General features: G+C 43.2%; 1 protein-coding gene across 1 annotated transcript in view; it reads left to right on the top strand.

Moving 5' to 3' along the window:
- The window catches only part of ptprh (protein tyrosine phosphatase receptor type H), an 85,000-nt gene that overhangs the window by 14,269 nt on the left and 44,690 nt on the right, over window positions 1-26,041 (top strand). Inside the window, exon 2 of the mRNA XM_053611264.1 lies at window positions 23,272-23,347. Coding sequence (XP_053467239.1) covers window positions 23,272-23,347 — 76 coding nt within the window. The remainder of the gene's footprint in view (window positions 1-23,271; window positions 23,348-26,041) is intronic.

The following is a 26,041-nucleotide window of genomic DNA, read 5'->3' as shown; positions in this document are numbered from 1 at the left end:
GCATCTTCTTTACCTGTCCCTGAGGCTGAAAAAGGTGCCTAAGGTCTGGAAGACATCCTGCATAGTCCCTTTGCCCAAGAAAGGATTTCCCAGTGCTCAGACCCATTTAATGTGAATGCCTGGATCTGCTGCAGTTTGTGTACCAGGCTAACATTGGTGTGGAGGATGCCAACATCTACCTGCTTCACAAAGCTTACACACCTGGAGAGGCCACAAAGTACTATGTTCTTTGATTTCTCTAGTGCTTTTAACATGGTCCAGCGACTCCAGCTGGCTGAGAAGCTCTCTGTGAAGCAGGTGGACCAGGACCTCATGGCTGGGATTACCTCACTGACAGGCCGCAGTATGTCAGGCTGCAAGGATGCTTGTCAGACTTTGTGACTAGTTTTGTGGAATCTTCTTCAAGTCTCTCGGTTTTGGTGCCAGAAAGTAGACTTTACTGCCAAAGCAATAGAGCCGAGATGTCTGCAGAGAATCTGACTCCAAGACTCCATCTTGATACATTATTTTATAAACTTTCAAAGACCCTCTATAGCTCACATCTCTGTTATGTCATAAGAGCATGCTAAGGAATAACAAAAACCAAGCTAGCATAAAGATACAGAGGACAAGCTCAATTGTATTAAAAACTACAAACTAGGAGTGAGAAATGTGTGTTCAAGTGATTTCCCACAAGCTAGAGTTACAACCCCAATTCCAAAAAAGTTGGGATGCTGTGTAAAATGTAAATAAAACTAAATAAAAACAGAATGCAATGATTTGCAAATCTCATAAACTCATATGTTATTCACAATAGAACATAGAAAACATATCAAATGTTTAAACTGAGTAAATGAACCATTTTAAGAAAAAAAATAAGGTAATTTTGAATTTGACGGCCACAAAATCTCAAAAAAAGTTAAAAGGCAATAAAAGGCTGGAATATTAAGTGTTACTAAAAAGAAACAGCTGGAGGTTAATTGGCAACAGGTCAGTAACATGAGAATCTTGTATCTTAGAGAGGCAGAGGCTCTCAGAAGTAAAGATGGGCAGAGGTTCACCATGATTAGGTTAACCTAATTTGTTGCAATTAGTTAATTAGTTACAAAGTGTTCCTCCAGCTGTTTCTTTTTAGTAACACTCTCCTTTCCAGCCTTTTGTTGCCCCGTCCCAACTTTTTTGAGACAGGTTGTGACCATCAAATTCAAAATTAACTTTTTTTCCCGTTAAAATGTTACATTTCCTCATCTTAAATATTTGATATGTTTTCTGTGTTCTATTGTGAATAGCATATGGGTTTATGATATTTGCAACTTTTTTGGTACATCAATTTCTCCTAGTTTCCTTGATCAACATGCATGAATACTCTCTCATATTTTATACATTGATTATAGATGATTATATTTTTATTGCTTAAGACTGATTAAAATATTCCATATTTTATCCCCTTGGAACTAAGTCCCACCTACGCCAAGAGAACAATCTCACAATTCAGTCCCTTCAGTTTATACTAGCTAGTGATCAATCCTGATCACTTAGTCTTTTTATCAATGACCAAATCCTGAAACCACGCTCTTGCGGAGTAGTAACATGGAGTCTCTCATCATTGTCACAATGATGTTATTCTTCAACCCAGACACTTTGCATATCGTAGAGAGTCACTCCTGCGGAGAGGTTAGGCTCACACTTGCAGCCAGGGCATGGCTCATCAAGCTTCTTCTTCATCCTCATTTGAGGAGCTGGTATCCTCTTCTTCTGATGAATCAGAGGCCCAGTTCAATCTGGAAAACATATGGGTCCAGTTTAAATTCAATCTGCAACACTGACTATGTTAACATGGACAGCAGTAATCTAATTATTGACCTTAATCTGAGTAAGATAATAATGTGATTAAGGTGTTTACATGAGTCACTTTTAGAATACTCCTGTCATGTTCCCGTTTTACATGTTTTAGAACACAATTAGATTAACAGCCCGTGTCATTACGTCACCGTGCCACGCCGTCCGACGTCCCTCCAGAATTTCACGTATCAACATACAATTCGTCTTCGTTATGGTACCGTACACAGTTTTGGGTGTTTTTATTTATTTTTTTAAAGAAAGCTTTAAGTGCAGTTAATTATTTGTCATGCTATACGTGCTAATAGACAACTAGATGAAGCAGTGGGTGTGTCCCAAATCGCGTAGTTACTGTCTATATAGTAGCCGAGATACATGTATTTTTCCCCACTACAGGCCTATAGTAGGAAAGTATGCGATTTGGGACACAGCCGAACTCTCTTGTTCGCCGTAAAACTGCCGTGTGTGATCGTGTCCTGTCGCAAAATGCGGTGAAAGCTCCCACACGACGTTCATAATGTGATTAAGGGGTTTACATGTCACTACTACACGTCCATAATGCGACTAATACAGGAGTACTCCACCTGTCTTAATTAGATTATTGCTTACTTCGATTATGATCTTAATTAGATTAAGGTAAGTAAAAATTGCTGTTTACATGGTAGTTTCTTAATTAGAGTATAGTCTTAATCGGATTAAGAGTGGATTATTGTTGTCCATGTAAACGCAGCTACTGACTCATTACCCTTGGATATTCCATATTGCAGTAACATTTGTTTAACTGTTGCATGAATCACAAGCAATCTGAAGATCTCTATCTGCATTTTCTGTAACCTCTTGCCTTAAGTTCTTTAGTTTATTCATGGCTTCAGTGAAAGTTCCATCAGGTGCAGTTTGTTAGGGATATAAGTGCCACACTGATCTACAAATAAGACACACACACATCTCATTTTTCTCCAAATAAGCAATTTAGAGCCTGACTGATTTGCCATGTCATTTTACTTGTAGTATCTACCTGTTCTCCTAATACAGACAAAGGATCATCAGTATAATTAATAAACCTCTGCTGATTATAGTAAATCTAATTAATCCATTCCACATTTTTGTTGGGTGTTAATCCAGATCAGTATAGACTCAAATCCTGAATTCACCTCATATCTAGCTTTGTATTCATTAGGCATACCTCTTTGTTGTCCTAGTGAGTCTATATATACCTTAGGGTCTGGTAACCTTTTTCACTCTATGATTCCCCTTTGAGCTTTGCTTATGAGGCTGTCCTTAATTCCAGCTCACCACTGTTATCTCACTGGATCATTCGCACCCTAGTATGTATTCCAATCTAGCCTCTTGGTAATATGGCCTACAAACGCTTTCCTACACAAAACCATAAAAAATCTGCCACTGCTACCATTTGACCTTCATATGGGAATATGAACATAAATGCCAAAGTGTGGTTTGCGCATTCCTTTATTTCTTTATGTCCAGTACTGTCACTGTTGCATAAATTACGGTCAAGGGAACATCCTGAATCTCAGGATGTCTTTATCAAGAGATATACTGAAAAAACACATTAGCTAAATCTACGACTGAAAACCATTCGCTATTTGCTGGAACCTGGCTTAATATAGTGTAAGAATTTGGCACGTCTGGAGCTCTCTGTTTGACTGCTGCATTAACCGCTTGCAAATCTTGTACAAATCTCCATTCATCAGGTTGCAGGTTATTTTTTTGTTTGTTTGTTTTTTTTGCTTCTCTCACTGGAACTATTGGAGTGCGCACTGACGAATCAGGACAGGGAACAATGACCCCTGCCTTCAATAATGAATTGAAATCTGGTCCAATGCCTTCAATAGCTTCTGCTTTAAGAGGGTATTGAGATTGTCTGGGCCTAAAGTCAGATTTGGGCATGATCACGACTGGTGGTGCACTTCTAATCAGGCCTCTGTCATCTTTCCCTTGGGCCCACAACCCGAGAGGCACCTTCTTCAATTGTGATTGTATCTCTAGGGGTGTGGGGCTTGTCCCAAATTTCAGAAACATTCCCTTGTCATGACAAATAACATCCCGGTTAACCTTACACATTTCCAGAAAGAAATTTTTATAAACTCCCAGTGTCGGGCTGTACGACATGTTGGAGAATGGTTTCTGTTCCCAATCTGTAATTTTCCCACTCTCACATAATCTGACCCACAGTCTTTCTACTGTTTGTTCTTTATTTTGGTTAATGAGACATGGGGCACTGATTCTGGGACAAAAATACATGCAACTGTGTGTCACTCAATTTGACTGAACATGCACAAAATTTGTCACACCAATATAGGTTTGCTTGTATTTTCTCATTTGTTAGTTGCTTTGGATAAAAGCGTCTGCTAAATGAATAAATGTAACTGTAAATGTACGTACAGCTCTTCACTTTCTGGGATATCCATAAACAATTCTTTCTCAAAATTAAATTCTCTTCCTTCATGCACTTGCGGTGTGCAATGAAGGGCAGAAGACAGCATGAAATCAACATAGTTGTCCTTCATCTTATCATGTGCCAATGTCAACAAACGAGCACAGGCTCTAGGCTTGCTATGCATGGACCATTGATAAACACAGAGCTCTGTTTCTTTAACAAATGGTGTTCCCAAAGATGAGTCATCAGTTATTGTTACTCCCTGACGTGAGGACATAAAATTTAAGTGTAAAACACACATTAAGTCCCTGCCCAGTAGATTGACTGGACATGAAGACGAAATTAGGCACATTCACAAACTAACGGTTCAGAGAAACGTTCTAATACTGAATGTCCTACCCATGGAATGCAGTGACCGTGAACTCATTTTTGGGGATTCTTTTAATTCGCAGTGTGTTATTACTGAATACGTTGCTCCTGTATCTACTAAAAATGTGACACTTTGCCCATTAATTACAAGAGGTATACATGGTAACCGTGTAAAAGGAGAGGCATTATACTTTAAAATGTTAAGGGTCATGACTGGTTCAGACATTTGTGAATTATCAGTCTGACTAATGTTGGATGTGGGTGTGTGCATATATTCCTGTTCTTTGTGAGCTAACTGATAATTTGGGTGTCTGATGTCACCTCTTCTGTTCCCAGGTGCCTCACCCTTCCATTAGCTCCGCCCGTCAGTTTACATCAGCTTTGGACAGTCTCTTGCAAAATGTCCAACTTTTCCGCAGTTTAATCCTGGTCCACAGCCCTGATGGCTGGGTCTTCCTCATCTGTGTGCTTTTGGTCTTCCTCTCCTCTCCATCTTTCTTTCCTTTGCCTCTTGTAGGAGCTTCTCCGCATGGATTGCATACCTTTCCACTTGTGTGAGGTTTCTGGGCGTCCCAGGTGATACATTGTTGTTTGACTATAGCGACAATTTGTGGTTTAATGCCATTTATAAAGCTGTTTCTGAGATGTGCCTCCCATGCTGTGACGGCTGCCTGCCCATCTGCCAGAGCATTGGGTTTCTCCAAGCCTGATTTTGCGTCATGGATCTTAGTGAGCCTGGACAGGTACTGTGATACAGTCTCTGAGTCTTATTGTTTACACTTTTATATTTTTGTCATGTCCAGTCGCACAAGAAAGATGTTCATCAGCCTCTGCTGGAGCGCCGTGATTTGTGCTGTGTACCTTGCTTTGACTTCATCATCCTACTGTGGGTTGATCAAGCAGACATCATCCTCTGGAAATTCACGTGAAACCTTGACCCAGTCCGTGTCAAGTTTTGCCATGAGCAGTCGTCGTAGTTCATGAGTGGTGGGTCTGAATTCTCTGCAGAATATCTGAAATTCATCCCCAAACTTTTGTCCTCCTACTTCGCGGAGAGCCGGCAGATACATCATGCTGCTCCTGATGTCTTCCAATGTCCAGGGTCTGTGAATTAGCATAGGGCCTCCTTCTCCGGCCACTTCTAGCATTGGGGCATTTAATACGATGTGCACTGTCCCTTCTCTGTCCGATTTTGTTGGTCTGAAGCCCTCAGGCAGCAACGTTGTTGGTCCCTTCACTTGGGATCTCGTGTGTAACGCCACTGGTGAGGATAGGACGGCTGGAGTGTAGTTCGGTGGGGGTTGGTGGCTCAGTTCTGACAGGTTCAGATAGAGTGGCGGAGTCCAGGTCGGGATCGGCTTTCTGCAATTTAGCACACTGAGAAACAAGTGAGGGCCCTGCCAGACATTTTTTCTCTCTTTTATGTGCCTCACTCTGCCATTCAGCAAATGCCTTCCAGTCAGCCAAAAACTGCACTTCGCTCTTTGTTTTAGAGGTCTCTCTCTCCTTTGTCTCTAAATTAAGTTTCAGTTGTTCTAACTGTCTGAGGCTAAAACTACCTTTTTCAGGAAAAGCACATTCTTTAACCCATACATCATATTGATTCAAACATCGTTCCCCATAATTCACACGTATAAATGTGATATTAGGATCAACATATGGTTGCTCTCTGGCCGTCCAAAACATTTGGTGGCGCTGAAGCGGAACTGTCTCTTCTGCACCACTGTGGCAGTCACGGGAGGAGCGACCTTTGTTTCCTGTGTGCCGGCTACCGGCCTGTCACCACAGTTCCCCCCCCTCAGCTCTGAGCCTACTGCCGCCGTGTGTCGGGCCCACAGGGTGTCTCGTCTTGAGAGGCCATCTGCATTTCCATGTTGGGTCCCTGCCCGGTGCTGAACCTGGAATGAGAAATCTTGTAGGGAGAGGAACCACCGAGTCACCCGGGCGTTAGTGTCCTTGGCCTTGGGGCGTGGTCTGTCACCAGGACGAAGTTCCGCCCAGCCAGGTAGTACCGTAATTCCTCGATGGCCCACTTTATTGCTAGGCCCTCCCTCTCCACGGCCACATACTTCCTCTCTGCTGGGGACAACTTTCAGCTAATGTAGAGGACCGGGTGCTCCTCCTCGTCAAAGGTCTGTGAGAGGACCATGCCCAGCCCGGTTTCTGACACATCTGTGTGCACGGTGAACGGGAGGGCTAAGTCCGGGTTATGTAGTACGGGGGCGCTGGTGAGGGCTTCCTTCAGGTCCTGGAATGCCTGCTCTGCGTCTGTAGACCATTTCACCCGGTCCGGCTGGCCCTTCTTTGTGAGATCTGAGAGGGGAGAGGCTAGAGAGGAGAAGTTAGGTACAAACCTTCGGTAGTACCCCGCCAACACCAAGAAGGCTCGTACCTGTTTTTTTGTCGAAGGTCGGGGATAACCCTTTACTGCCTCAATTTTCTTTGCCTGTGGCTTGAGTAAGCCCCGGCCAATACGGTACCCGAGGTACTGTGCCTCGGTCAGCCCCAGGTGGCACTTTTTGGGGTTGGCTGTCAGCCCGGCCTTCCGGAACTCCTTCAGGACTTCCCCCAGGTGGAACAGATGGTCCGACATGGTGGAGGAGTGAATGACCACATCGTCCAGGTAGGCGGCTGCGAAGGCACGATGGGGTCGCAGGACAATGTCCATAAGCCTCTGGAACATCGCGGGAGCTCCATGTAGCCCAAAGGGGAGGACCCGGTATTGCCAGTGGCCATTCGCCGTGCCGAAGGCCATCTGCGGTTTCGCCTCTGGGGCCAGAGCCACTTGCCAGTACCCCTTTGTTAAGTCCAGGATGGAGATGAAACGAGCCCTCCCCAATCGCTCCACTAGGTCGTCCACCCGGGGAAGGGGATAGCTGTCAAACTCCGAGACCTGGTTTAGCTTCCGAAAGTCATTGCAGAGGCGCATACTTCCATCGGGCTTTGGTACGACTACGATAGGGCTGGACCAGGGGCTGTTGGACTCCTCTATGCAGCATCCGGCTGACCTCCTCCTCGATAGCCCTACGGCGGGCCTCTGGGACCCAATAGGGCCACTGCCGCACCACCACTTCCGGCTGAGTCTTGATTTCATACTGTATCAACTGCGCCATGCCTGAGGAGGTAGAAAAAACATCGGTATATTGCCCCACTAACTCTGTCAGCTCTTGCTTCTGGGCGGGGGTGAGTTCTTCGCCCAGTTGGACTAAGGTGTCCTGGTCGTGATCTATGTCTAGGGCTGCAAACGCAGACAGTACCGGTTCTGGCTCTATCCACCTTTTCAGCAGGTTTATGTGGTATGTTTGTGTGTCTGCTCGCTTACCGGGCTGCTGCAGGCGATAGTTCACGGGACCTCTCCTCTCGAGGACTGTATATGGGCCCTGCCACCGAGCTAGGAATTTGCAGGAGCTGCTGGGCACTAGCAGGAGTACCCAATCACCAGGTTGGAACTCGCAGGGCTGTGCTGGGCGGTTGTACACTCGTTTCTGTTCCTCCTGGGTGGCTTTCATATGTTCCTGGACGATCGGGGCCACTCAGTCGATCTTCTCCTGCATCTCCTGTACATACTCGATGACCGAGCGGAACGGGGAAGGCTGTTCAATTCAATTCAATTCAATTTTATTTGTATAGCGCTTTTTACAATAGACAGTGTCTCAAAGCAGCTTTACAGAAATATCAACATGGTATACAGATATTAAAGGTGCGAATTTATCCCAACTGAGCGAGCCACTGAGTGTTCTTCCCAGGCTTCCCGTGCCACGTCCAGCAGTCCACGCGGCCGCCGTCCGAAGAGGAGCTCAAAGGGAGTGAAGCCTGTGGATGCCTGGGGGCACTCTCGGACGGCGAAGAGGACGTATGGCAGGAGGAGGTCCCAGTTCCTCCCTTCCTCGTCTACCACCCGGCGCAACATCTGCTTTAAGGTCCGGTTGAACCGTTCGACCAGCCCATCCGTTTGTGGGTGGTAGACCAATGCCTTTAGGTGTTTCACCTGCAACAGCTGACACAGATCAGACATAAGCTTTGACACAAACGGGGTACCTTGGTCAGTTAGGATGTCTTTTGGGATCCCCACACGGCTGAACAGGAGCACCAGTTCTTTGGCGATGTTCTGGGAGGTGGCTTTACACAGTGGTACCGCCTTGGGGTATCTGGTGGCATTGTCCACGATTACCAATATGTACTCGTGCCCTCGGGCGGATCTTGGGAGCGGCCCGACAAAGTCCATGCCGATCCTCTCAAACGGGATGCCTATGATGGGAAGCGGGATGAGTGGTGCTGGCGGGGCTTCCTTGGGGCCATGCGTTGGCACTGGGGGCATTGTTGGCAGAAGTGCCGGACCTCTGCGTCCATGCCTGGCAGACAAAATGGTCCTTTAGCATCTCCAGGGTGTTTCTCGCCCCCAGGTGGCCCCCGAGCGGATGGGCATGGGCCAGATGCATCAGGGCCTGTGTTCTGGCTTTGGGCACGACCAAGAGGTCCACGGTGTCCCCTCGGCGGTTGGTCCGGTGGTACAGTAAGCCTCCTTTGACCAGAAAGTAAGAGAAGGGGAGTCTCTGGTTCGGGCTCTGGTCGAGCCCTTCGATCTGGCACACCTGGGCCCAGCAATACTTCAGGTGGCTGTCCTCTTTCTGCTCTTGGCCAAAGTTCCCCTGCTGGTTTACCTGCTAGAACACAGACGAGAGAGGGTTAGAATGTATGTGCAGCTTACCTTCTGTCCTGGCGTCCACCTCGCCTCGGGCCAGGTAGGCCTGTTGCACTCGTGCTTCCTTTGCTCGCTGGGGCGGTTTTGGCAGATCCAGCATGGGGAGGACACGTCCTGCCAGCCAGGTTTTCTGGGTCTTCTTCGGTGTCCCATGGTCTGGCTCAGTCGGGCTGGGCTCATCCTTGGGCGTCCCGTAGTCCGGGCGGCCTTGCTGGTGCTGTCCCTCTTTGCCGAGTGCCAGAGTGGTCAGGGTGTGTTCCAGGGCAGTCAATAGTTCCCTGGATGTCCCAGGGGCTCGCATCCCCATGGCCTGGCGTTCTGTGGGTGGCAAGGTCCTCAGGAACCGGTCCACAGCCACCCTCTCTACAACCTCAGTGGCAGAGTGCATGTCAGGCTGGAGCCACCTCTTGGTGAGGCGCAGTAGGGTGTCCATCTGTCCACGTGGCTTGGCTCCCGGCCTGTAGCGCCACCGGTGGAACTCCACCGTTGCCTGGAGCAGGTTTCGCCCACACCACGCCAGGATCTCACTCTTTACCTCTCCATAGTCAGCTGCTTCTTCTGGAGAGAGTGAGTAATAGGCCGTGCGCGCCTCCCCGGAAAGCAGCGGGCGGAGGATGCGTGGCCACTCAATGCGGTCCCACTCTTCGCGGCGGGTGACGCCATCAAAGGTCTCGAGGTAGGCCTCGATGTCATCTTCGGGGTTTAGAGGGGGAAGCAGGCGTCGGACCTCACGGCCAGGATCAGGGAGGGGCGTAGCAGCTGCGGGAGTCGCTGTCCTCAGGGTCACTAGTTCTTGTGTCACAGCTTGTAGGCTATGGGCAAGCTGTTGTGTCACCGTTCGCTGCTGAATACTGGCCTCCAGAAGGTGCTGCAGCGTGGGATCCATGTTTATGAACAACCCCCAAGGAGGAGAGGGAAAATGGGGGGGGGGGGGGACAACCCTTTTTTTTTTTTTTTTTTTAGATGAGTGGGTCTGTGCTCATGCCAGCATCCTCCACCAGCGTAGGGATTTTAGCCAGCGGTGGGCGGAGCACAGATACACAGGAGGCTGTTTCAGTGTTATGGGAGATTTATTCAAGACCATCGGTGAGCGGGGGGGTGTGTGTGTGTGTGTGTGGGTTGAAGGGCGATCGGGCAGTGAGGGTCTCAGCCATCGGCGGTTACAGCCAAGGGGGCAGGGCAGAGCCGTCACTCGCGTCGGAGTCACCTGAAGCCCAGAAAAAACACACAACTGCGATTAGCAGACATGCACGCGTCGGCAAAACTGCATAAAACACGCCAGAGATTCGTGCACTCTTTCGGAGATACTTCTCTCTCTCTCTACGAGTGGAATATCGCCCTTTTATACTCTCCCCTCGCTGATGGATGGTGGAATTCTTCCGCACGGTGCACCATTCATGAGCCGTGGGTGTGTCGGCGGCCCCGCCCCGCCGCCACGTGCTCTCTGGCCGTCCAAAACATTTGGTGGCGCTGAAGAGGAACTGTCTCTTCTTTGCCACTGCGGCAGTCACGGGAGGAGCGATCTTTGTTTCCTGTGCTCCGGCTACTGGCCTGTCGCCACACTAAGAAACACCAATATCTCTGCCGTCGCAGAGGTGAAGTTCCTCAAACTTCTTATAAGAAATCTCAATGTAATACACGCATTTCTTATATCATTGACTCCCTTCCATACAGACAGCAATACACAATGACTTTATAAAATTAAAATTTACCTTTAGGCTGTTTTTTTTGATGGTTTCTACCATGGTTAGTGGTAAGACTGCGTCGGTCTTTCGCTCTGCAGAACAAAGGGCAAACTGCCTGTATCAACATGGGCTTTAGGGTGAAAACTTTTCCACGGGCGTCCTCCGGTTTGCTTGTTGTCCAGAAAAGCTGAAAAGACTCATACAGCCCAGCCAGGAGATGCCAAATGGTCGTGTTAATTAGACAACACTCACAGACTCGTCCTCTGAAGGTAAAAAGGTTTGTTACAGAAAGATGGTTCATACAGGATAGAATAAAGCAGGATAGAATAATGAGAGCGCTCTGAAGCCCTTGTACTAAACCACTACTATATATGTGAAACACAGAGCATGACATAATTCTGTGTACCAATAAGAAGCAGTTTGAGGCAGTTCAAACAGGCTTTGTTTTAGGATCTTGGAAAATGTTCAGACAAACCTTGAACAGAAGAACATGTTTGTGGCTCTGTAAGCAGATAAACATTCTGCACTGATCTCAGTGACATGACATGGCCTTCTTAGGCGTTATCCTCACATGAGAATGAAACCGAACAAGAACAAACTTATTACAAAGTAAAAATGAGTAATTTCCCTCTCAGGAACTTGGCTTGAGAGGCCGAGTCTTCGACCTCAGACAGGAACATGGCTAGGGAGGTCACCTCATTGACCTCTAGCAGGAACTTGACTTTATGCTGGAGCTCTGAGAATGAGACCGCCATGTTGACCTCGGCTGGAGCTCGGCAGGGGAGACCACCTCGTGAGTCTGAGGTTGGGGCTCTGGGGAGGAGGTCATCTTGTAATAGGTGGTGAACGGCCTTGCATGTTCATTCATGAGCCTGTCCCTCCCCAAAAACTCATCCAGGTTGGGGGTGACTCTGGACTTCCAAACTCCTTTATCAGTAGTCCCACAAACCGAGTTACATTATGAAGACCCATGGATTCTGGATGGCCCAGACGCTCTGCCCACTGGCGTGCTTGGCCCATGAGCCGGGACAGTAGGAACCCCAGCCACTGCCTCTGGTCACGCTTGGGGTGCGCCAGGCTCAAAAAATGTAATTGGCAGTCGAAAAAAAAAATACTCAGGGTAGACGAATAATCCATCATATGGCTCTAGGGGATCTGTGGCAACACATTGAGGAAACTTGACAGAGTAGTCTTGGTAGGGTGTTCCTTATTACCTTGGCATGATGTCTCCTCCTTTTTCCTGCTGCATCCATGATGAGGCATAGCATTCTGTCTAGTGATGGTTAGGACGGATACAAGTGCAGATAAGAGCTTTTAATAAAGAGAGACATGTAGACGAATCCAAATCATAAGACAATAGCGTGGTCAAAAACAGACAATGGGTCATGCGATCAGTAAACAGGCATAAACGAGGCAATGCAAGAATTGAGAACGAGAAACCAGAAACAAGTTCAAAGAACATGAATCAAAACGAGGAACACGTTTCAAACGCTTGGTATGGTGATAACACTCAATACTACGCAAAGTCATTGTGTTCAAACAGTCTCTTTATACTGTGGTTGTGAGGGCATGTGAGATGCAGGTGTACGTGATTAGAATGAATGAGTGTTCTAGGAATTGCAGTCTATGGCGGCCATGTTTTTAGGCCGCAGTGCAGGATGGGAAAGGTAGTCACTGGTTTGCTGTAACATGACAACAAGACTTTTTTAATTTTCTTGAAATAGTTTTTTTTTGCATTCAATTCTGTATTCTGTGTATTCAGTTCTCAGCATATACCACAACACCAGATGACTTTGGTCAAAAGTAGTGACATCCAAATCTGTAGAACCTACAGCTCTTGGTAGGCATGCCATCATGAAGATCTCTTAAATCATTGCTCAGCCCATAATCTTAGTGAGGAGTCCCTGAATGTCTCCTATATTGAGCAGCTTGCCCATAGTTTCGTCTTCGAACACCTTTATCCATTTCCCAGGCCCCTCATGAATGTCAGGGAGGTGAGTGACCAGCCCATCAAGATGCTGTATGGCCCAGGGCACATATTGTCCTTGCTTTCCTTTAATTAAAATAGGAAGCTCTGTAACCAGTTGCCTAATCCTTCCATTTTCTCTTTCAATTTCACATGACAAATTATACAACCCATCGTCTATTTCCATGTCTGTCTCTTTCTTGCCTTCTCTCCAGCAGCGTATTCCTTTGACTTACCAACTTATCTGTGCCATCCTTTCATCTATATCTGTATCTAGCTTTCACACTTTTTATCTCAATAATCATCTTCCCCATCTATTTAATCTAGTACAACCCATTCCTGGCTTCCTTTTCGATACTCATATTAGTGTTTCTCGCACATGTTTATAGCAATCTAATGATGAGCCATCTAGCTTCTCCTTATCTTGCTCTCTGTGTTTCTTTACCTTTGTTTCTTCCCTACATTCTCCTAGCCTTTCAGTTTCTATGATCTCCAAGTCTCCCTTCATTCCATTTCATTCACCAGAGCAATGTGTGGTGCTGACTGCTGGACAGACCACAGGCGACTGATATCCAAGATGAACCTTAGAATTCAACCTCCCAGATGCCCACAGGGAATTAGAGTCCCAAAACGCCTCAACGTCTCCAGGCTGAAAGACTGCAACATTGAGCAAGCTCTGTCTGACGCTCTGACAAGCAAGCTAGAAACTACATATTCTGATACCAATGACATAGAGCAATGTTGGACTGCCTTTAAACAGCTGGTGTATTCTACTGCATCTGAAACTATTGGCGTCACTGCGCGAAAGCACCAAGACTGGTTTGATGAGAACTGTGAAGAAATACAGTCCATGCTAGAGGACAAGCACCATCTGCAGTGTGCGGTCAGCATCGACCCCAAGTCCGCAGCAAAGAAAGATGCTTTCAGCAGAGTCGGCCAAGCGGTGCAGAAAAAACTGCGCGAGATGCAGGACACATGTCTGAGCCGAAAGGCTGATGATATACAGTCTGCTGCCGACAGACATGATAAGAAACATTTCTATAGTGCTCTTCGTGATGTCTATGGCCCAGTAACATCAGGCATTGCCGCACACTTGAGCTCTGACGGCAGCACTCTCATAACGGATAAGGAGAAGATACTGGAGCGCTGGGCTGAACACTTTGTCGGTGTCCTAAACAGACCCTCTTCCATCAATGATGAAGCTATCAACAGCCTACCCAAGGTGGAGATAAACGAGAGATTGGCTGACCTTCCGTCAGTGCTGGAAACTCACAAGGCCATTGAGCTCCTGTCTAGTGGGAAAGCTCTGGGAGCAGACTCCATTCCAGGGGAAATCTACAAGTGTGGTGGGCCTAAGCTAGTGGAAAGACTAATAGAGATGTTTTGTGGGATGTGGAAGCAGAAACGTATACCCCAGGAATTCAAAGATGCATCTATCATCCACATTTACAAACGCAAAGGAAATCGCCAATCCTGCGACAACCATAGAGGAATCTCTCTACTATGTATCGCAGGAAAGGTCCTTGCCAGGATTCTGCTGAATAGACTCACAGAGCACCTTGATCATGGCCTACTGCCAGAAAGTCAGTGTGGTTTCAGAAAGAAGAGAAGCACCATTGACATGATCTTTGCTGCCAGGCAGATGCAAGAAAAGTGTCAGGAACAAAATGTCCAGCTATACATCACCTTCGTAGACCTAACAAAGGCGTTCGACACCGTCAGCCGGGAAGGCCTTTGGAAAATCATGGCCAAATTTGGATGTCCGGAAGTCTTCATTGAAATGGTGAAACAATTTCATGATGGCATGCTTGCTAGAGTCCAGGACCAGGGTAACTATTCCATACCCTTTGAGGTTACGAATGGTGTGAAACAAGGATGCGTCTTAGCCCCCACCCTCTTCAGCCTCATGTTCTCTGCCATGCTTATGGACGCTTTCAAGGACAGTGATGTGGGAGTCGGTCTCCGATACCGTCTGGATGGGAAGTTGTTTAACCTGAGGAGGCTTCAAGCCAAGACCAAAGTCCAAGTTGAATACATTCGGGACTTTTTGTTTGCAGATGACTGTGCCCTCAACTCCAGTACAGAGGCAGGCATGCAATATAGCTTGGACCTCTTTTCCACAGCGTGCACCAACTTCGGACTAACCATCTCCACCAACAAGACCAAGGTTCTGCATCAGCCAGCTCCAGGAAAAGACTATCTGGAACCATCCATCACTGTCAGTGGCCAAAAGCTCAAAAATGTGGACAGATTCACATACCTTGGCAGCACCCTATCACAAGCCGTCCACATAGACGATGAGGTCAACTCCAGGATTGCTAAAGCCAGTGTAGCATTTGGCAAACTCCGCTCAAATGTTTGGGATAGGAGAGGCATTAAGCTTGCTACCAAACTCAAAGTCTACTCAGCGGTAGTTCTACCCACCCTTCTCTATGCTTGTGAGACATGGACTGTGTATAGCCGCCATGTTAAAAAACTCAACCACTTCCACATGAGCTCCCTGAGAAAACTGCTGAAGATCAGTTGGCAGGACAAGGTACCGAACACAGTGGTGCTCAGTCAGGCTTGCATGACAAGCATCCACACCATGCTGTGCAAGGCACAGCCCCGATGGGCTGGCCATGTTGTCCACATGCCGGAAGAACGCCTACCCAAGAAGATGTTCTATGGAGAGCTACAGCAAGGCAAGAGATCTCATGGTGGTCAATATAAGAGGTTCAAGGACACCCTTAAGGCCTCACAGAAGAAATTTGGCATTGACCCTGGCAGTTGGGAGAGTGTCGCTGCTGATAGATCTGCTTGGCACAGTCAAATCAATGCTCAGTGCGGCAGCCTTCGAGCAGAAAAGGCTGGCAGACGCAGCTGAAAAATGTGCTCTGCGCAAATTCAGGAATAGCAGTTACACATCTCCCAGTCAGCAACCTGCTTATCCTTGTCCTCACTGCAACAGACTCTTCCGGGCCCGGATTGGACTGATCAGCAATCTCCGGACCCACCTCCCAAGTGAATAGATGACATAAATGGTCCTCATCGACACCGATGGACGAACATCATCATTCCATTTCTCCTTTTACGTCCAAAACCCCTTTTACCACTGGGAACTGATCACCTGGGGTCACATAAGGAGGCAGATTGGCAAGCACCTTATTCATTTTTATCTTGGTTTTCTTATCATCATTCTTTAGTATATTCCTACTCTGTTTCATGCTTTTCCACAAATCATCTCCTTTCTTTTTAAACATTAACAGCAGCTCTCGTTCCTTTTCTCTTTTTACTTCCCTCTTTTTCTCTTATCTTTGACTTTGTAGTTTTTTATTAGTGTTTCTATTTCTTCACACAACGCTACATCAAATTTCCCTCCTTCAGGCCATTTTGTGTTCATGTCTTTTGTATTGTTTTTTTTCCTCCCCCATTTCTTTGAGAGCTTATCTATAAATTCTCTGAATAGTGGGTGTCTGGACTCCAACAGTTCTACAGGAGTGGATGTCATGATTGCTACTTGTATTCAGGGATCCTTAAAGCTGGCCTGAGCAACACCTGATACTCGTCTCTATTTGGTATAACAGTCAACACTAATCCTCTTAAGGTGGTGTGTTCCTCTACGGGCTTTCATTTAATATGTTTCTCTTGTCCAAGGAATAACACCTCTCATGAATGTGATTCTCAGTTTACCAAAATGAGCTCTAGCCTGATGTCCGCAAAAATATAACTTCAGGTGGAAAAGATACATTTTCCCCCCTTTCTGAATCACTTTTCTTAATCTCCTTGTTGCGAAAGGAAAAAATTCCTCTACTCTAGGATTATTTGTAGTGTACACTAACCTAATGGGACTAAATCCCAGTGGTACTAAATCGTGATAATTCCAGTAATGCGGAACTGAAAAATAGAGTATATGGGGTTGGAACCTAGACATACTGTATATTTACAGTTCCTTATTCTCTTTCCTGAAATTACACTCAGTTAACTCTGCTTCCTGAAGTTTACTTTCATCTGCCTGACATTAATTCAAAATGGCTTACCATACTTATGGTCTCATTGCTTGTCCAAATAATGTAGTCTCCCAAATGAAATTCAATTATTTTAAATTATTTGGTAACCAATTTCTGCTTTCAATCTTCTGCTATCACATGTGCTTTAGATCGAATTACTATTATTACGCATAGATGTGCAGACTCCCTATAAAAAGTTAAATGGAGGTGTATTTTAAAATCTGGACTAGGTATGCAAAAAATATTATATAGAGACGTCAACTACTCTTTTCTAGTTGATCTAGTTGATCTACATTTTTGTTTCATTTTATTTCATTTAAAACCCCAAAATCGAACTATTTTTCAACCCGTCTAGATCAGACACTCATTCAAGTGAAAGGATGATGAATATTTAATTTAGGGGATAAAAGTGTGCACGTCGTACTCCTTTTATTCTAATGCCTGTTAATAGTTTTTGATATGTTATGCAAATATGCCTGTATTCAGTATCTCTATGCCTGCTTGGAGTGACAGATATTGCAACACACCCAGGATGTCTTTTGAGCATTTTTGTCTTTCTCAGCATATGTATCGGTAAGTGATTCAATGAGTCCGGTCTCAATCATTATTGGGCGCTTAAAAACTGGTCCAAACAAACTTTTTCCATTTACTACATACAATTTATTGGGCACTACAACAAGAGTTGTGTCTGTCTGTTTAGATCACAATGACTACAATTAGGAGAATGTCCAAAAAGTCTACAAAACCAATGTTTCAGGATGTTTGTAGTACCAACCATGGTATCTTGTCCCTTCATAGAGTTCTAAAAGCTCAAAGACCTATTCTATTCACACACTCATGCACACCTACACAATACACACAAACCAGCATCTCTCTCTCTCTCTCACACACACACAGACACACACACACACAAGTAGGACCCGTTATTCACTCTCATACACTCACACAGTCGCTCATGTTTTCATGCAACATTCAAACAAACTCACAACAAGCACATCACAGTGACAAACGCAAGGCCTTTAATGCCGGCAATATGAATTCTGACCACTCAGTGAAACCCATATACAGCCTTTCCTGGAGCAAACATCTACCTTCTAAAAAAAGAAAAGAGAACAAGAAAGTAAACAGTGCCCTCTACTGGGCCTGCTGTAACATCACTGAGCAGGAAATACAGAGCTCTGTTCACACCAGGATATTTTCTAAATGCTTCTCCTACCCAGCTTTCAGCACAATGTTTAGTATAGGGTGCAATACTCTGCATCTCACCTAATATCAGGAGGGTAAAAATAGGTCTAAATGGGCATCCACTCCTATATACAGCATACAGGTTCATGGATTGCTCAACAAGGATTGGATATGACAATTAGAAGAATGACCAAACAATCTGCAAATCCAATATCTTGGAATGTTTTTAGTTAAAATATGACTCACATGAATAACACTTTTCCAACTTTCCATAAATAATTTTCACTTTTATCTAAAAGGCATGGACATATTTTAATTGCTCATTCATGCACATACACACAGATACACACACAGACACCTAGCCACAGGAATACACACATGTACATTCCCACTGTCCCTTTATTGGCTGGAGAGACAACCGTGTGCCTCAATCTAATCCTAGGGCTCATATACCACACATTCACTTATTTTTCTTCAACACACACAAATTTTTCTTTAACACACACTTATTTTTCTTCTGTGAAAGTTAGTTATGTACGCCAATGTAGCACTCCAGGCATGTTGCCCCCACCCACATGGAACCTGTCAAGCAAGGACAACTCACCGGTGCACTCCCACTTATCCAACTGGGAAGACCCCAACCCACCATACACTGCAATACCAAGCATCACGAGAATGAAATCTTTAACACAAAAGGACAACACTCAAGATGGACAAAAGGACAAAAGGACAACACTCAAGCCAGTGCCCAACGAGTGGCACACTGACCCCGCAAATTGGAGAGTCCAATTTCTGGATCAATGTGGTGCTTCGATACACTGAGCTGGCGATAGGTACAGATACAGATACAGAGATACAGAGTACCTCAAAGCAGGCATCGTGAGCAATTTGGGGTCAGGTAGGCCAAGCCACCAGGAAAGAAACGACCATCCCACAGCCCCAAAACTAGGGACAACAGCAAGGAAATGAAGGGAAAATAATAAAGTAGAGACAATCTTTAAAGAAGCAAACAGAATAGACTTATTTGAACACAGTCTCACAGACTTACACTCACACACCTTTGCTACAGTGCCAACCTTTTGCAGTTTCACAGACTTACACACAGTCACACTCCTTTGGCACAGTGCCAACTGCTCGCTTCTGTCTAGCTGATCCCCCTTTGCGCTAATAAAGCAGGATGCAGGCTAACTGTTTACCAAAATACACAAACACTTATTTTTCTACTCTATTCTTCTCCTGAGTGAACTTGACAATTCAGCCGTTCCCCAACACGGTCAAAAGCTGTATCCACAGGATTTTCGTATACCCATTGAGCCCTCTGCTGATTCACATCCTAGACACAACAGAGCAGTACCCGCAGGACTTATCACTTATTCCCTATCTTTTTTTTATCTGTATAATTTACTGCTATCCATCAAGGCCCACTTAACAGCAAAAACAGATCATTGCATGCTATTATTTCTTTACTGAGATCAAAACCCCTTCTTCTTAATTTGGAGAAAACTTTTAAAAGTGTTCTCACAGCCCCAGACTGACCTTTAGCGAACCACATAAACAAAATTGTTTACCTTTTTCAGTGGCCATGGTTTGTGCGGCTCGCTTCTGCCAGCCTGACACGACTTCTACTTTCCAATCCTGTCGACTATGCCAGTTTGTATGTCATGGAATCTTCTTCAACAAAAATAAAAACTTATGAGTCTCTGGGTGTTGATGACAGAAAGTAGATTTTACTGCCAAAGCAATAAAGCTGAGATGTCTGCAGAGCATCTGACAGATTCAATCTTGATACACTCTTTTACAAAACATTACAAAAAACTCTTTTATAAAATATTACTCCTGTTTTGGAGTCCTTGCACTGGCTACTGGTCAAGTTCTGTGTCGATTTTAAAATTATGATGCTAACATACAAAGCATTACATGACTTGGCTCCTCATTACATATCTGCTTTATTAATTCCTTACACCCCAAATCGCAGACTGCACTCCTCACAGTGTAATCTCTTAACTGTTCCACAAACATGCTTAAAATCTATGGGTGACAGGGCTTTTTCTGTCTATGGTCCTTCCCTTTGGAACTCTCTTCCTATCGAACTTCGGGAAGCTCAGACCTTTGGAATGATTAAAGCTCAACTCAAGACATATTTTTTTAAACTTGCATTTGACTGTTGATGTCTACTTTTATTATTATTATTATTATTATTATTATTATTATTATTGTTGTTGTTGTTATTCTTATTAACTTTTATTAAAAAAAATTCTGTGTACAGTGCTTTGAGAAGCTGCTTTTAAAAGTGCTTAATAAAATAAAGTTTAATATTATTATTATTATTATTATTATTATTATTATTATTATTATTATTATTATTATTATTATTATAAACTTTCAAAACAAAGACTCTCTAAAGCTCATCTCTCTGTTATGCAACAAGAGTATAAAGGAAGTCTATTAGCAAGCTAACATACACACATGTCCTTGAACATTGGTGCTTCTCTTCTAATGAGCACCTTGCTGCACAGTTGGCCTTATCAGTCCTTTGTGTACATACATATTTTGTGGGGGTTTTTTAGCTTCTGCAGTTCAAACAATAAAACACTCATAAGTCTTGGCAATAATAGTGGATACATGCTAAGGAATAACAGATTCCAAGCTAGCAAAAAGATACAAACTAGGAGTAAGAAATGTGCTCAGTGATTTCCCCCAAGCTAGAGTGACATTAATTGTTTCCTTGATCAACAAGCATGAATACTCTCTCATATCTCATGCATTGATTATACATGATTGGATTATACTTTCATTGATTAAGACTGATTAACTGATTGATTAAAAATTTTCATACTAGCAACACTAGTGCACCCCAGGGAACTGTACTTTCTGCTTCAATTCGGGAACGTGCCACCTACAGAAGTTCTCAGATGACTCCTTCAAGAATTGTTGGCTGTAATAGAGATGATAAGGAGGAGGAGTACAGAGACCTTATCGAAAGCTTCCTTAGATGATGCAACAACAACTACCTCCAGCTCAACATCTGGAAAACCAAGGAGCTGATTGTGGACTTCCAGCATAGCAAGAGGCCCCCCACCCTTGTTCTCATAAGGGGGAGCGAATGGAGCTAGTGGACAGGTACAAGTTCTTAGGGGTGCAGCTAAATAACACACTGGACTGGTCAGAAACACTGAGGCACTCTATAAAAAAGGACAGTGGAGGATGTACTTTCTGAGGAGGCTTTAATGTGTGCACTAGGCTGCTGCAGGTGTTTTACTAGTCTGTAGCGGCCAGTGCTATCTTCTTTGCTGTGGTGTGCTGGGGAGGTGGCATTAGGACTTGAGTGAGCAACAAAATGAGCAAGCTAGTGAGGAAGGCCATCTCTCTTTTGGGGATGGAACTGGACAGTGTGGAGGAAGTGACTAAGAAGAGGGTGATAGGGAAGCTGAAAGCTATTATGAACAATCCTTCTAATCCTCTTTATGCTTAGCTGAGCCTGCTCAGGAGCTTATTCAGCCACAGATTCATTCAGCCTCGTACGTCAATATGTGTGTGTGTGTGTGGGGGGGGGCTCCTTCATGCCATCAGCCATCAGACTCCACAGTGCAATACCCAGTACCTCCTACTCCACTGAGTCTCACAGGATCACACACTCTACGGTTAATTGTCATTTCACAGATATTGCACATGTACATATATAATATAGTTCTCTAACATATGTACATATACACAGATCTATTTTATTGTTTCTTTTATTTCTATTGTATAGGTATTTATGGAAATTCTTTTCTTTCTTTGATGTTACTCCTCCTACTTGTACTGCTGTGTCAATTTGAATTTCCCCTACAGGGGATTAATAAAGGTATATCTTATCTTATTGATTAAAAGTATATACCTTATTAGAGATTTTGGAAAATATAAAGTAAATTATGCATACCCAAATGGTTTCCAGGTCCTCGAAGTATGGACACTGCACACTGTCTGAGCCACTTCTTCTGTTGTGTTTAATGCACTTTCTGTATTTTCTTTTTAGGTAGTCGATTCATTCTTGACATTTAGTCCAGTCACCAAATGCCACTTTGACAGAGGGACATTTATCACAAACTTCCTGAAAATTCTCCTCCCAACCTGAATGATTATGCACTATTTGTTCAAATAGTGTTTGATAACGTCAGTCTCCTCAAACTGAAATTAAACATAAATTTTCAGCTCTAAGCCAGTTGTGGCTTTCTTTTTTCTTGTTCCATGTTACATTATCAAACAATGAGGTGTAGCACCATACTGCGTATGACACTGGTGCTGTGATGGGCCATCAGCATGTAAATGATGAAGGTGTGCCCATTTCAGCAATTTCAACAGAATCCCATACGAATTAACGATAAATATCACAGACATCTGCAGTAACAATTACGTTACAGACATATGTCCTGAAAAATAATCCCATCCAAATAGGGCTTTACGCTGCTGACCACGCTGCTGTTTGTAGCTGCCTCTCTCAGGTTAAGTTTATTATCATTATTACCTATTTTACTTATTTATTTATTTATTTATTTATTTATCTATCCCTGCATTGAGTAAGGGAGTTTGCATTTAACACAGCTACATCATATGGTCATATAAGTTTATAGTCATCTACTTTTTTTTGTTTGTATTTAGCAAAGGTGTGCACATTGAACCAGTAGTGAAGTCCTAAAAAAAGGTGTTATTACCCAGTTAACCTCCCCCATCCCTCACACCCCCAAACAGCAGGAGAACATTGACAGAAGATAAGTCGGTGTTTGATTGGTCTAACTATGTATCATTAGCCTGACTAATGTCTTGAAAAGCATTTATGATATAATTTGTCATCTTTTTCATCTCTGTCAGTGCTTGAAGTTGGAAAAAAATAGGTGTCGCATGTTGCCAATGTATAGCCTAAATATATTAGGGCCGGGTATTGTTGTCTACCTCATATACTGTATGTATTATGATATCACATTATAGCACAAAACATCATATTCTTTTCACATATTACATCAAGATTGTTATTGCTCAATACAAATTCTGAAAGTTTTACTTATGATGATGATGATGATGATGAATATTATTATTATTATTATTATTATTATTATTATTATTATTATTATTATTATTATTATTATTATATTAAGTAAACAATTAATTAATTCTATTAACAGGGAAACTCAACTTCAATGAAATTGGTTTCAACATCTATCACTACCACAAAAACCACAGGACTACCCACTCCACGATGTAAGGTTTTTTCTTCTCCATCTACTTCTTCGTTTTCTTTATGTTCTTTTTATTATTATTATTATTATTATTATTATTATTATTATTATTAATATTATTATATGGGTTAGTAAAGGATGACCTCATATCTTTGGCCATGTAAGACACCTTGCTAACTAGCTGTCAGAGTAAAGTTAAAAAAGTTATACAGTTTGAAAGTATCGGCACAGCCACTTCTTTTATTTTTGCTATGCAGAAGACATTTGGATTTGAGATCAAAAGATGAATGTGATTCTATAGCCCACTAACATCATCAAACTTTAGCATTTTTCTTTTCCAGGTTTGCACTGCAGCTTCTTTCAGTTGTTGTTCGCTTTGAGGGGTTTCTCAGTCTCTTCACCATGTGAAATACATGCTCAATTGGGTTAAGGTCTGGTAATTGACTTGGCCAGTCTAAAACCTTCCACTTCTTTCCCATGATGAAGTCCTTTATTGTGTTGACAGTATGTTTTGGGTCATTGCATGATGAAGTTCCTCCCAATTAAGTTTATTTATTTTACTTCATTCATATTTCTGGATTTGTTGCATTTAAGGATTAGAATGGGTGAGTGGTAAGTATAGGATGTAACAGACAGGACAGTCAATGAGACAAAACAATAGACTAGACAAGAGAAGATAGCATGGACATGGGCATGGCAATTATTAGGATGGTAGGTTGGGGGGTATGGGGGAAGGTATGGGGGTGTGCGAACCGTAATAGTTGGAATGTGGATTGAGTTCATTAATATGTATAACATCAATTTTGGTTGCATGTGTTTGTGAGCATTATGTTTGAGATGTGTGGTATGGCTTTGATTATGTGGTTTGTCTGTAGGTACTGTATTGTCTGCTATTGTGAAGTGATTCCCTGGTTTATGTAAGTGTTGAGTGGTGTCCAAATATAGTTAAATTTGGTAGTTTTATTTTTGATTAAGGCAGAAAGTTTTCCCATTGTTATGTAGTCAAATATTAGGTTATTGCAATGTGTGATATTAAAGTTATTCGTTGATTTCCACTTATGGTGGAAGTATGAGTGTAATTGATTGTTGTCTGTGTTGTGTTTTCTTTTAACCAAATAAACTAGACGGATGGCAACTGGGTCAACTCTTTATTTACTCTCTGACAAAGAGATAACACTCATTCATTGTGTCTTTTCGCCCTCAACATTTCTCTCCCATGCAAACACAGTACGGAAAGGGGGAAGAGAGGAGGTGCAAAGGAATAAAATCAATAAAATAAAGATTTAACATAAATGACAAAAAACATACCTGACAAAGCGATAACACAATCTCATACAGTGTGTGCGTTAACCCTCAACATTTCTGTAAAATAAATTTCAAGTTCACTGCAATTAACACATGCTTCAAGATCACGGATGATGCAAAAAAAACCTAATCATAACCTTAATTAAAGTGAAAACATGAAAATAATAAATCATACATGGGAAATAATATCATAAATACAATTTAAAAAAAGAATGCTAGTTTAAAAGTGATTTTTAAGGCAAAGATGAAATTGGATTAATCAGAACTTAAAATCCTAATTAAAATCCTACCTCTCCCATGCAAACACAGTGCGGAAAACGAAGAGGAGGTGCAAAGACAGGAAGCTAACATTTACACGCTGCAGTCAGAAAATTAAAGGGGAAGATGCACACATACAGACAGTCACTTCAGGTATACATTTTTTTTGTAATTCTATATATTAAATGTATAGAATACTTTCCATACCCATTACATTTAGGACATCATCCCATTTTTTGCATGGTATGGTAATTGAGCTGGATTTGGATGGTATTTTATATATTTTGGAAAGGACTTTAGTTGGTATTGCGTATAGTTCTGACACTAATAGGGTCTAATATGTTGTTGTTTAGGTTGAATTTTGAGCATATTATGTCTCTGAGTTGTAGAAATTCAAAGAAATGTTTATTTTCTAGTCCACGCTTCTCAACTAGATATAGTAGTGATGTAAAGGTGTTGTTTTGACATACTGTATGTGTTTAAGGTATGTAATGCCTTTTTCTACCCATGTGGAGATGTTTGTTATCTTCACGGTGTTTGTGAATTCGGGGTTGTGTCATATGGGAGTTTGTTTGGTTAGTTGGGGTGGTAAATTTATAGTTTCTCAAATTTGCATCAAACATCAAACTGTTAAAACCGCTGTAATTGTTGGGCTATTGAAGCAGGGGTGGCATTTGATAGCTGTGCTGATGAATGGTAGATTTACGCTAAGATTCCGATTTCTTTGCTTAGTGCTTGTTCAGTATCTAGCCATATCTCATTTGTCTGACTGGGTTTTATCCATTTGATTATATATTGGAGTTAGTTAGTGAAGCAATATTGTTCAAAGTTTGGGGCATTGATTCCTCTATGCTATGGGTCTGCGTAAGGTAGTTAATTTGATTTTGGGAGGTTTGTTTTTTCAATAAAATTTAGTTCAATTCAATTCAATTCAATTCAATTTTATTTGTATAGCGCTTTTTACAATAGACATTGTCTTGAAAATTGTTTAGTGATGCAGGAATTGAGTGATTTGAACCAGGAAGGGGGAGGTTGAGCAGGGATCACTGAAAATAAGTAATTTAGTTTTGGTAGTATCATCATTTTTATGGATGCTCTTCTACATCCATAAAAGTTGCGAGAGAGGGGAAAGTTTATCCAGTATTGGAGCTCA

The sequence above is a fragment of the Ictalurus furcatus genome, chromosome 23 (assembly GCF_023375685.1).
Source record: "Ictalurus furcatus strain D&B chromosome 23, Billie_1.0, whole genome shotgun sequence".
Taxonomy (NCBI): Eukaryota; Metazoa; Chordata; class Actinopteri; order Siluriformes; family Ictaluridae; genus Ictalurus; species Ictalurus furcatus.
Note: the sequence above shows the minus strand (reverse complement) of the source record. Positions and strands in the feature narration are given on the sequence as shown.